Source organism: Elaeis guineensis, chromosome 8 (assembly GCF_000442705.2).
Source record: "Elaeis guineensis isolate ETL-2024a chromosome 8, EG11, whole genome shotgun sequence".
Classification (NCBI taxonomy): domain Eukaryota; kingdom Viridiplantae; phylum Streptophyta; class Magnoliopsida; order Arecales; family Arecaceae; genus Elaeis; species Elaeis guineensis.
Genome location: NC_026000.2, coordinates 9,241,383 through 9,254,517, shown reverse-complemented (window position 1 = coordinate 9,254,517; position 13,135 = coordinate 9,241,383). Strand labels below are relative to the sequence as shown.

General features: G+C 38.1%; 2 protein-coding genes across 2 annotated transcripts; both read left to right on the top strand.

The window, feature by feature from the left end:
• Window positions 1–1,090: 1,090 nt before the first annotated feature.
• On the top strand, window positions 1,091–1,629 carry LOC140859682 (histone H4). Its single transcript, XM_073261903.1, has one exon. It carries the CDS (start codon window positions 1,145–1,147, stop codon window positions 1,454–1,456), a length of 312 nt encoding a protein of 103 aa, XP_073118004.1. The 5' UTR covers window positions 1,091–1,144; the 3' UTR covers window positions 1,457–1,629.
• A 1,655-nt stretch (window positions 1,630–3,284) lies between these two features.
• LOC105050372 (uncharacterized) lies at window positions 3,285–5,813 on the top strand. Its single transcript, XM_010930356.4, has one exon. The coding sequence runs from the start codon at window positions 3,556–3,558 to the stop codon at window positions 5,521–5,523; it is 1,968 nt and encodes a 655-aa protein (XP_010928658.1). The 5' UTR covers window positions 3,285–3,555; the 3' UTR covers window positions 5,524–5,813.
• Window positions 5,814–13,135: the final 7,322 nt, after the last annotated feature.

Sequence of the window (13,135 nt, the reverse complement as noted above, 5' to 3'; positions counted from 1 at the left end):
CTGTACTTTGTGTGCATGGCAAAGCTGGTGCAGCTAGGTGGGTTTGCGGTTCAGAAGTCCTCTTAAACCTAACTTATCAGCTGAAGCTCTAGCTGCTGTTTAAGTCATTCTTATCGAAGCAATCAGTTGACAGCCTTTAGCTTTGGCCAATTTATTGAGAATTTTATTATCCAATATGTCAAAATATATTAGTTTACATCTTGCTCCTCATGCTCAACGCTGGGATAACATTTTTCCTACCTTCCTGTTGGTCTTTACCGTGCTCTTGATTGTATCTCTATTTTACCCGCCTGAAACGTGAAATATTATTACATAACTTTTGGCTTTTTGTTCGAGAGGGGAGGGATTGGATAAGTAGGTCGTCGATACGACTACAAACCGCTGTATCTACCAGCACGTTACAGGAACGCTCTCTTTTGTTCGTTGACCCAAGACATTTGGCTCTGGCACAAAACCTTGGTGATTACGTCACAAACTCGGCAAATTAGTTGGATTAAACACAATACCCATCTATATAAGATTGACCTATATCGATCTTGGCCAAATACATATATATATATATTTGACTTTAGGTGAGAATTAGGATGAATCTGTACATGGTGCCTATCATAAAACCAAATTAAACTCCAATATGGATCGGGTGTATTACAGATACGAGACACATAGGGTTGAGTTAGGTTGGTAAGCATCTCTTATCAAGTTAGGTTCAATTTAGGATTCAATCAGGTTTCTTAATTCTCTAACTGGAGTCTTGTACAATTTAAAATTTTTGATAGAGAGAGGGAGAATTATCCCTACTATAATTTTCTAGATTCAATTAAATAGCGTTGGAATGGGCCTGGTTTAATTAACAGCACAGTTTTGGGCCCCTATTGCAAGCCCACGGCCTAATTAATGGGGAAGAGGCTCAAGTAGGCTTCTCTTCCGCTTCCCCCCTGAGACGTGAATCCACCAGCTCGTGTCTCGACCAATAGAATGAGACTTTCTCCTGATCGGACGGTCAGAAACAAAACAAATGCGTCTTGCGGATCGGTGTTCCATCCAACGGCCAACCGGAGAGCTAACAAACTATTAAAACGACCCGAAGTCAGAGAGGAGGCAGGGAGGCAGATCGAAGAGGAAAGAGAAAGGGATTTCGCGGAAGATGTCGGGACGCGGGAAGGGAGGCAAGGGTTTGGGGAAGGGCGGCGCGAAGCGTCACCGCAAGGTCCTCCGCGACAACATCCAGGGCATCACCAAGCCCGCGATCCGGCGTCTGGCGAGGCGTGGCGGCGTGAAGCGCATCAGCGGTCTCATCTACGAAGAGACGAGAGGCGTGCTCAAGATCTTCCTGGAGAACGTCATCCGCGATGCCGTCACCTACACGGAGCACGCCCGCCGCAAGACCGTCACGGCCATGGACGTCGTGTATGCCCTCAAGCGTCAGGGCCGTACCCTCTACGGCTTCGGTGGTTAGGGTTAGGAGAATAGTATTACTTTAGCCTAGGATTTTTCTACTTTAGAATTGGGGGCTACGGTTTGATCTAGATGGCATGTTATTGTGGGGCAATCGAATGAATCTGCTAGAATTAGGGAGTCGGACGATGTAATCTTGTGGAGAAATTAATGATTGAAATCGTTTTACGAAAATTTCTTCTCGTCTTTTTGTTCTCAAACTTCTATTTGAGCTATTTCGAAGCCCCAAATTGTTATTTGGGCGGAGTTTTTATCTAGCTCTGGTTTTCTCTAACATGTGAAAGGGAACCGGGACGATGGCAACCAAACCTCGTGCTGCACCCACACGTTATGAGACAGAAATTTTGGTTGGATGATCGAATTATTATGTTGTTGTTGTTAACTCGTCTCATGATAGAATCCGTACCGTCTTTCGTGCAATCAAACACTCGAACCGCTGGATTAATGTCTTCTAATTAGTGTCGATGCGGAAGAAATAGGAAGGGGGTCAGAAAGGTAAACCTATGGGCCGTTTTGTTGGGATAATCTGGTATAGAAAAATAAATTTTATATTAAGTTATAATATTTAGTATGGAAAATATTAGTTAGAGATAAATTTTTAATTATATTTTTAAATTAGAAATAATTATTTATTTAAATTTTAAATAAAAATAATTATTTATTTAGAATATAAGTTAAAAATAATTATCTATTATCTATTTAGGACATAAGTTAAAAATAATTATTTATTTTGATTAGACTGATTTTTATATTTTTTAAAAAATTATAATATTATATTATTATAGTATTATATTATTTTAGTATAATATTGATTTATAGTAATGTAATGTTATTTTATTATATTATATTGATATAATATTTTTATAATAAAATAATATTATATTATATTAATGTAGTATTTTTTTATAATAATATAGTATTATTTTTTTATATTATATAAATATAATATTTTTATAATAAAATAATATTATATTATTATAATATATTTTTTATTAAAATATTATTTTATAATAATATAATATTATTTTATAATAATATAGTATAATTTTATAATAATATAATATTATTTTATAATAATATAATATAATTTTATAATAATATTATATTATTTTATAATTATAAGAATAATTATATCATTTCATCTCCACTTAGATGATTATTTTTAAGTTATGCTTGGAATCAGCGGGTGCTCTTAGAAACTCAAATGGATAATTATTTTTTAAATTTAAATTAAAAAAATATTTTTTAATTTATTTTAAATAAATAATAAATTAAATAATAAAAAATAAAATAAAATAAATATTATAAAAAATATAAAATTATTATTTTGTTAATAAAAATATTTTTATTTGTATTATATTACATTTATATTATATTAATTATATTACATAATTTATATTAATCATATTAATTATATTATATTTATTAATAATTATTATTTATTAATAAATAATTAGCAAATATTTATTAATTACAAATAAATCTATTTATTAATATTTATTTATTTATTTATAGACTAAAATTTATTTACAGTAAAAATATAATTTGAATATATATAATTAATTGTAAAATATTTATTAACTTGCAAACAAACGGGTTGGAAAGAAAACGAGCCTGAGAGTAGAAATATCAGATCCATTTCTTATGATACTTGACAGAGATTTCGGTTCGGACGTCTGGTTTCCGTTCGATCTAACATCAGAATCCATCAGGTCCGTTCAGTCCTAAGAAGGAATGTTACGAGGACACTGTCCGCACAGAAATCTTTATACGCCCTTCCCCAAGATCTAATCCAAGCCATCGCACCAACTTCCGTGCGTCCGGTAGTTGACTTTAAACCGTTCCTCCGGTACCAACGGCGCCCCTTTCCCTTTTCACTTTCGCGAGAGGGAACGAAACCCTTTCAGATCTAAGCAGAAGCAGCGAGAGAGAGAGCTTCCAAAAGCCGAGATCGGATCCGGCTGCGACCAACTGTCCCAAGTCCGATATCATCGCGTCCGCCGATTTCTCGATCGTAGAAGGTAAAGAATAAAGAGAAGATAGGGGCAGTCTTAGATATCGGTCTCGATTTCCGAGGTCCAAACCCTAGTAGTGCCGGCGATGGCTTGCCTAGCCCTATCGCTCCAACCCATGAACGGCGCCGACATCCTCCTCCAGACGCGCGAGTGGTTCCCCCCGGCCCGCGCCCTCGCCGCACTTGCCGCCTTCCGGCAGACCCGCCTCACCTTCGCCGCCGGTTTCCCCCACAAGCAGCAGCCGTCCGCCACCGCGCCCCACCCCGCCCCCGATGACCTGGACTCGGCCCTCGGCGACGACCCCCTCGCCGCCTCCAGCGGCCAGGTCGTCGTCGGCGTCGAGAGCAAGTACCGCGTTGTATACCGCCTCGTTAACACCATCTACATCCTCGGCATCACCACCATCGACCGCACTTCCGAACGCGGCCGCACCAACAACATCTTCGAGTGCATCAACACCGTCAACCAGGCCGTCAGCGTCGTCGTCGCCGCTTGCCGCGGCGTCGACGTTACGCCGGAGAAGGTCCACCGCAAGTACCCCGAGATCTACATGGCCCTCGACATCGTCCTTCGCGGCGTCGGCAGCGTCCGCCTCGCCACCATCCTCTCGTCCATCCACGGTGACAGCATCGCCAAGATGGTCCACACTTCCATCGACGCCGAGAACCGCGTGCGCGGCGCAGACACCTGGTCTGGTGGCGCCGAGGCCCTCTCCCTCGACCGCCGCGCCAACCTCGACTCCTTCTCCAAGGCTTTCTTCGAGCTCCCGCCGGAGACCCTCGCCGCTGGGGACGAGGTTGCCGTGACCATCGCCCCCGTCACTGCTTCCCTCCCCGCCGATGAGCAGCAGAAGGACCAGGCCGAGGAGGTCCCTGAGGAGAAGGATCCGTTCGCCGCCAGTGAGAAGATCAACAAGCCGGAGGAGGCCCTAGTGGGAGGGTTCAAGAAGAGCAAGGATCCGGCCTCCGCTGCGGCAGATCCCACGTTGGCCCTCGCCGGGATTGAGGTCCCGACACTTCCTCCGGCCGAAGCCACGAAGCCCACCTTCATTGGAGTTGAAGGGTTCGAAGGGGAGTATGGTGGAATTGAGTTCGGCAATGAGGAAACCTCGCTGTCGGAGGCATTCGAAGGTATCGGTGGGGATGCACCATTTGGAGGTGGCCTCGATGCCTCTGAGTTCGTAACAACCACCAAGAAAGCCCCCAAGCCCCAGGGTTTGAGTGGTCTTGAGTTGCTCGCCACCAGCGAGAGCGCCACAGCAGGGCCTACTTCTACTGCTGCAGCTGGAGCAGGCACACCTCTGGAGAACCTCTTGGTAACAAAGACTCAGGAGATGACAGGCCCGGAGATGTACATCCATGAAGAGATCAATGCTGAGTTCAGGGAATCGTTGCTTGCCCGCGTTGGCTTGAAAGGCACGATCTTTTTGCGAACATTGCCTCCGAAGAAGGCTGCCGGGAAGGAAACAGAGTTCTCTTTCCGTCTTGAGGGAACCTCCGGCATCAAGAGGGCTGTGTTGCAGAGTTCTCGTGTCAGTAGCCTAGAGAATGGGATGTTTCATGTTAGGACTCCATCAATGGAAGAGCCCATTCCAATACTCAAGTATAGTTTACAGCCCCGGTTCACTCCTCTGCCCCTGAGGGTCCGTCTATTGAAGCGGCACAGTGGGACCTTGCTTGCGGTAATGATACAGTATGCCTCCAACCCGGCATTACCTATGCCATTGAGCAATGTGACATTCATTGTGAAGCTACCTGTCAACCCTACACTGCTTAATGTATCACCAAAGGCAGTTCTGAATCGAGGTGAAAGGGAGCTGAGGTGGCATGTGCCTGATGTTCCTCTGAATGGTCTGCCAGGCAAACTTAGGGCACGAATGCCTGTCGATCAAGACTCAGCAGATGGCGAGCTTGAAGTTGTAGGTATGGTGAAATTTTCTGCTCAAGGATCTACCACATTGTCTGGTGTATCCTTGCGGCCAGTATCTGAAGGTATTGCAGACTTCAATGAGGTTAGCCACAGTTTTGAGAGTGGGAGTTATTTGTGCACTTGATTGACGTGGGTGGGAAATGAAAAGTTACCACATATCATTCTATGTGCAATAGAGCGTCCATAGTGGCTGATACTACGAGGATGTTCAATTCTTTCACAAATGGTTTTTGAAGCTTTTAGAGAGTGGTTGTGGTAGTGTATGTAATAATCTTGGAACTGGTGCTGATGATTTGAATCTTTTTTTCTTTTTCTTTTTTTTTTTTTTTGTAAGCTTCTGGTTCTTTCTTTCTGGTATTGTTCTTTTAGTTGGAATGTGAAATTGATCATTCTCTTCCTGTGAGCAGTTGAATATCCAAACGGTGTTTACCTGTGTTGGAATTGATTGTAGATTAGTAAGTCCTCTGTGTGCATGCGGGGGGGTGGGGGGGGAGGGGTGGGTTCTGTTTGAGATGTGAGAGTTGCCAATTTGATATGGATTCTTTTAAACATGAATGTACATGGTTTAGAAAATGAAAATTGCATTTTGTGCTACTTATATGTTGCTCGCGCCAACTTGAGTTCAATACTTCAGAGGAAGTGTTCTGTTGTCATAGGATGTCATATCTTAGTTTACTGCTTAGGGATATATTGGCCACCATTAGCACCTCCTTTCAAAGAGGTTGAGGTATTTTCCTTTTATTCTACTGCTTCCGTTTTATCATAAACATGTTCTTTTTCAAGAGGGTCAAGAAACTCCAAGTTGTTCTTTCATGAAAACCAGTGTCATAATTGTACTATGGATTATGAATTCCAGCTTTCAAAATACACCACCAACTTTAAATTGCATCTATTTCAGATAGATATCTAACTAGAGATGAATTTAAGGATTCTTCTTGACCATAATGGTCCATCTGTGTCTATTTATTCATGTTGGAGGCTACTATTGTTGTAATGTTTCTAGCAATAAGCATTGCACATATGGCTGCAACATACATGGATTTTGGATGTAGGAAAGAATGATGTCTATAAGAATTCACTTGTTTCTGGGCTGTCCAGGGAGAAACTTGAGCATGTTATATTTGCTGGTTTATGCTGGTGTCCTTTAAAATAAATCTTGAAGATGCTTAGTAATGATTGTCTATCAAAAACTTATGTTCCCTTACATGTGGAAAATATGCAGACATTGGGCCATGAAAACAACCCAAGATTCAGTTTAGGCTTTGAATTTTTAAAAAATGATTACTGTGTTGCTAACTTGAATACACCTAAGTTGAAGATCCGCAGTTATCCCTAGAATTGGTATGCTGTTTGCTGCTTCTTCTATTTTACTTGCTTTATATTTAAAGATGGAGGGAAACCTTGTGTCAGAAGAACCTGACTGCCTGCATTTAACTCTCTGCTTGTTACAGAAAATCTGCATTGTTTTGATATTTGCAAGACAAGAAGTCTGCCAAAAGTTGTGAGTTCTTTATAAAACTTTGCTAACATAGCGGTTTATGAAGTCATCAAATTGCTTCTAAAGGTACCACAGTTAATTTATACAATGCCAACTCTACAAAATCCAAAAGCATCTCTTATCGTTTATATGCATTTAGTAGCTGCATGCAAAATGATTTTAATTTATTATTTTACTTGTTCCCTTTTAGATCAGCTAGTGCTTTTTTCAGGACGAATATCTTCTAAAGCAGTCATTTATTATGTTACTTATAGTCCCACGATAAACAAATCCTTCTTGAGAATTTGTAATGCACTTCTTCCCTTCCTCTACAACTATCCCATGAGGTTCTGGAAGTTCTTCCCTTGGGCATTATTAGTTTTCCTTTGACTTTGCAAGATCTAGCATTCTCAATTGTATATTATTGAGTTTGGTTTGACAGATTTTATGTAAGCATTGTTATCAGTGCAGAAATTGAGTTCTTTTTTTCCTTTTGTTGCTTTATTTAAAATTTAAAATGTGTATTATATTGCCTCTATAGTGCAGGACATATATTCTATTTTTTGAGGAGATGTGGAGTTTTTGATGCTAGTTCTCATCATCTGCTTTCTGAAGGCCTCTTTAACTATCTTTTCGCAAAACAAGTCACAATTCAAATGGTTCTGAAGGCAAATCCAAGATTTGGAGAAGTCCTAGCTGTAATATTTCAACCACATGCATCGTCAAAAGATTGCTGCATGACCATCTCCTCCCTGATGGCTAAGATAAATACACTTTCTTTAATTTGACTGTTGCCTTGATAAAATCATAGTGTGTTTCTAAAAGGATTTTGAATTAGGTTATTGTTTAATAGGTGATTGCTAACATTTGTATAATTCATTTTTTTGCAAACACCACAAGTTTTTCAAAGCTTATATGTGTTCTTCTTTGGGACAATCAACTTGTAGACTTGCATTTTCTTCTATAATTTCCTTCAAAGTGACATCATATCTCTATTTCGAGATATTAGTCTTGTAATTTTCTTTTAAGTTTAATGTTTATTATTTTTGCAGTATTCATGAACTCATCTGTTGATTGGCATATTAATCAATTTAAGGTGCTTTTTGGTACTAATTGAAGCTCAACTTTCCTGCCGATTGGTTAGCTGCTTCAGGTATGATATTGGACTACTTGGATGAAGATGCTGTCTCCCAGTTTGGTTCATCTACTACGATGCACGCTATATTCAGTGTTCATAATTTGTAGCTTGTTTTTCATTTCTTGTTCTTCTTTGTCTTCCTTTCTGGAACTACCCAAAAAGAAAACGCTTGACTCTCCATAGCCAGTCTATATGTATCTTTCTTAAAATGGATGGACTTCTCCAAGTACCTATAGGCAATATCGGTGCCTGTAACTTAACTAACTGATTCTATCACCATAAGCAAGGTTTTAAAAATCAAGTGGCTAAGGTTTTATAACTACTTGGCTTCCAGAGATCGAGAATGTTTTATAACCAGCTATCAAAATGACATCAACCTTCTGACTTGGTCTTGTCTTTTAGACAAGGGATCTTTGGTTACATTGGTTCCTCAGAAAGATTCTCAACAAAACGTTGAAAAGGCATGCTTGATATGGGGAATTACCAGGCACCAAATATAACTCGAACTTTTTTGACATGTGTATCCGCTTGATATGGGGAATTACCGGGCACCAAATATAACTCGTACTTTTTTGACATGTGTATCCATATGTTTGTTGTGTTAATGGATAATGATTGAGGAATGTCGGATGTTTTGCATATATACCTTTAACAAATTGGATTTTAATATGTTTGTCGCTCATTTTCAGCTGAGTATACCATCAATATTTCTAGAAATGTGCAGCAATACCTCTTATGTTTCTCATAGTTAGCAAGTAAAAATACTTCAGTGCCGTTACAAATGTAACCCTTCTTGAAGTACTTCTAATTAAAATGATGTTAGGTCTTACTGAACTAAAGAGACTGTGTCATTGGGCATTGTCAACTAATTCGAGTAGCAGGAATTCAGTTTTCCCTTTCCCGACAATGCTTGAATGATTGTAAGCTTCTTTGTAAAGACATGCAAAAACCTTTACTCTGAAACAATATGGTTAAAGCCAGTGAGTCGAGGCTGAATTCTTGTTATGATCCAGGAACTTATTCATGGATTCTGCTTTTAACTGTTGAATCCTATGAAGGAAATAAACTTTGTGGGTGAAGATGATATTTGGCTTTCATTCCATGAAAACCTAGAACCATGTGGCTGGAAGTTTGGAAAGACATTGTTGGACAATATTTTTTATTAGAATAGGTTATTGCTAATCTCAAGTAACATTTGTATAAAATAGTTTGAGTCAAATGCATGCACATAATATGGACTTACATAAACATCATTTTGCCTTTAACAGGAATGGAGCAACACGGCTAAAGATGTAAAATCGAGGAGTTGGAAATGTATCCAGTGAGGACGCAATCTGATGTGGATGATGGTGGTGAGTGTTCTTTTGCTTTAAGACCTCCATCTCAAGATAAAAATGGCACTCTTTTATGGATGACAATGATTTGATGATTGTGATTTCTGTCTTCACCTTTGGTTGAGCTTTTTAGGACACAGAAAGCAAGCAATCTGGCTCAGCAGAATCGAGTCCATGGTTTTATTGCAACAATAAAAAAAAGTGATTTCTCTATACAAACTTTCCATGGGAGTGATCAAGAAAGAGTGTGAATAAAACCTTAATTTCTTATGTGATGACTTGTCTAGCAGGTATGAGAATGTATATGGAATAAATTGAAGATTGTGTTAATTTTATACAGAAAAATGAAATGTCAAAAATAGACAACCTTTGTGCTGGGATGAATAAATGCTTATGGTGTTAAGTGGTTATTGACATATTGGACTGTCAATTAGTGATGGATAGAATTCCAAAGTCATTTCTTTTGTGGTCTTATTTACATGAGATTCTCTTAAGCCGTGAACTTTGAACCCTTATTCTGGTAGCTGACTCTGAATCTTTGAGAGTCTAGAGAACTTTTTGATGGAGCTTTTTGCTCACTCTCATAAGCGGAAGAGTATGGTGTCCTTGAAGTACTAAGGTTTATGTAGTAGGTAATAGATCTTACTAATGGAGTGAATGCAACTTTTCCATTTGCAATCTGCTACGAGTACAAAGATTAGTAGCCGGTAGAATGGTTAGTACATGCTTATGCTGAACCATGACTTGAGCCACAATTGAATCGCACTAATGTATCTCCCCCATGGTCTTGCATGGTCAAAGGAATCAGTCTGATTGCTTTTTTTTTTTTTCCTTTTTCGACTTACTGCTTTCTCTGCAATGATGAAGGTAGAGCATGCTGCTTGTTTTTGGTTTCTAATTCAAAAACCTTCTTAAGACATGCAAATAATGGTATCTGTAACTTCCTCTGCATTTTTCCCCATTCTGCTGATCAAGGCTATATTCCTTTAATCTGTGATGTTTATGGTGCACTAGCTTTTGTTGGCATCTTTTCAAGAATATTTTCCATGTTTTCTTTTTATACCTTTCTAGAATTCCTTATCAGCAAATGCATCTGATGCTAACTGATCTAATGAATTCAAGGAACATAATTTTGAAGAGCTGGTACATAAGTGGTAAAAACGAAACATGTACATTTTAGAAAGCCAGCTATTGAAATCCTCTAATTAACTTGTAGCCTGCTTAAGAATCTAAATGGTACAACAAAGTTCCATTCATTTGATATATTAGTTCTCGTCATCCCAGCTGTCCCCTCGTGGTCCACTTTATTTTACTTGCATCTGGAACTACTGGTATACTTGATAGACATGGTATTGGTTCCTTTTCAGAAGATTTGAGGATCAAGTAGAGCAAGCCATTTCCAATCTCGAGCCTAACCAGTAAGATTTAGGTTGTTGCTTTCCCAAAATTTAGATTGAGGTTATTTTCAGATTTTCTATTTAATTTTTGAAGCCCTATCGCTTCTCTATTGCTGGATGCTACTAAACTGAACTGGTGCATGTGTGACAGCATATGAATTACCCCAAGCCTTCATCTCCGTATGCTATGAAGTAACAAGACTGTGCCAGTTAGAATTTTGTCTGGTCCTTATTCTTCTCATCCTATAAAGCCGTAAGACATTGTGCAATTATGTGTTTCAATAATGTCTCATGGAACATGGAGTTCTGTGCTCTGCAGATTATTAACTTGGAGTTCTTTGATATTCTAAAACATGCTATAATTGAAATTTCAGTTCTAGCATCATTCTGAAATTTATTTTATCCCATCATAAAGAGAACAATGTTGGGATCGATCCAATATCATCATAAGCATATGCTCCCACTTGGCCACTTGGCATGTAGACTAATACGAATACCGGTGTTTAATCACTATTCTTCCCGTTGCCCCCCACTTCCCACCAAAAAGCAAAACTCATTCAACACTGCCTTTTTTATGTACAAGTTTCTTATATTCTTCATTCTACTGAATATATTTTTTCTGGTCCTATGTAAAGCATGAACCTGGGCATTTTTTTTCACTACCTGTGCCTTGCTTATTCCCTTCATGTTAAAGTCTTAGGTCTGCAAGCTGTTTTGTTCTGTAAATTCGAGCAAAACATCATGTCGTCCATTGATGTTTCGTTTTACTATGGGTATATCTTATCTACAAATTTCCAGAACTGATTCTGCCACAGAAATTCCTTGAAAAAAAAAAAAAAAAAAGAAATAAAGAAAACAGAATCTGCCACAGAAGCTATGGGAAATCAAACTCGTTGAGGGTGAGGGTTCTTCAGATTGGTTTGTAAATAATTTTGTTGTACATGTCTTTTGACCAACCAGAAAAGGAGCTTGTTCTATAGCTTGCTTCCAGGGACTCTAGTGCAGGACAGGAAATTATTTTACCCCTTCTGCCAAGCTCTAACCAAGTGGAAGAAGTTAGCTTAAAATCTCAACTTACAAAAGATGTAATCTAAATTTATGTGAGTTAAAAAAAAATTAACAGAATTTTCAGAATTGAAGCTCCTCAGAAACTTCAGATCAAGGTTTAATGGATACCCACCGACACCATTATTAACCACTACAATAAATGTTATTGCATCTCTCCACTGGCCCAAGAGAACAAAAATCACATGGGCCGGCACTATAAAATGTCATATGGGGCGGCCTTCATTATGCAATATTTCTCTTAATATTAATTTTAAAAAATAAATTAAAAAATTAAAAAAAATTATTAATAAAATTATTAGTTATGTGGTTAAAACATTCTCTTTCTTCATCGTTTTTAGCACATAGCGATACATATTATATACTCATATCATATATATTAAATTTATAGCCAGATGATTAAGATTATAGATGGATTGGGTTGACCTATAATCCAATCTGATCCGACTCGCATAGATCCAATCCAAACCGTTTTAAAGGACCTGTAGATGTGGATTGGATTTTAAAATTGAATCCGTTCTATTTTTTGGATTGAGTCAGGATTTACTAAATTTTGATCCAATCCGATCTGTGAAGATTTTTTGATTGATTTTGATCTTAAGATAAATGATCTGATCCAATCCGACCCGATCTGAACCCATCTTTTATCTCTTATTATTTTTATATTATATAAATGTTAATTTTAATCCAGCTTGCTTTAATATTTGTTGCTCTTGAAAAGATATTCTATTGATTTTTAACTTTTTATCTTTTAAAATTTTATTAAAATATTTTGAATTTAGATAACCAAGTCAGAGGCAATGTGAGAAAAATATGATTAGACTTTTTGAATTCTTAAGTGAAGAGTGTGGGATATGGAGGCTCTAATAGTCTCATATATCAAGATCAAAATTTATAATGCAAATAAAGTGTGTTTATAGATCTTCTACTTATTGATCTTATTATTTATAACTCAGATCCGAATCGGATCTATATTTCATAGATTCGGAGGGGGCTGGATTTTACATGGATCCGATTCGATCCGATCCAAATGATCTATTGGATCAAAAAATTTGATCATGGATCCTATCCGATCCGACCCGATCTTCTGTTCGGTTAGATTTGGGTTCAATATTTAGATCTGATTAAAAAATTGAGTCAGATTGGGGTCACTCATGATTTAGTCCGACTCGATCCATTTGCACCCCTATAGATGATATATGCTGCAAGATTTTTAAATATACACATAACAATGATTTAATACACACCTATAGCTAAATTGATACATAGTTTATCGAATTTAATTTTACCAATACAGAGTATATGACTAATTGATATATATCTAG

Excerpts from the sequence above, each read along its gene's own strand:
- LOC140859682 (XM_073261903.1), top strand. The coding sequence starts at position 1,145 with ATGTCGGGACGCGGGAAGGGAGGCAAGGGTTTGGGGAAGGGCGGCGCG.
- LOC105050372 (XM_010930356.4), top strand. The coding sequence starts at position 3,556 with ATGGCTTGCCTAGCCCTATCGCTCCAACCCATGAACGGCGCCGACATC.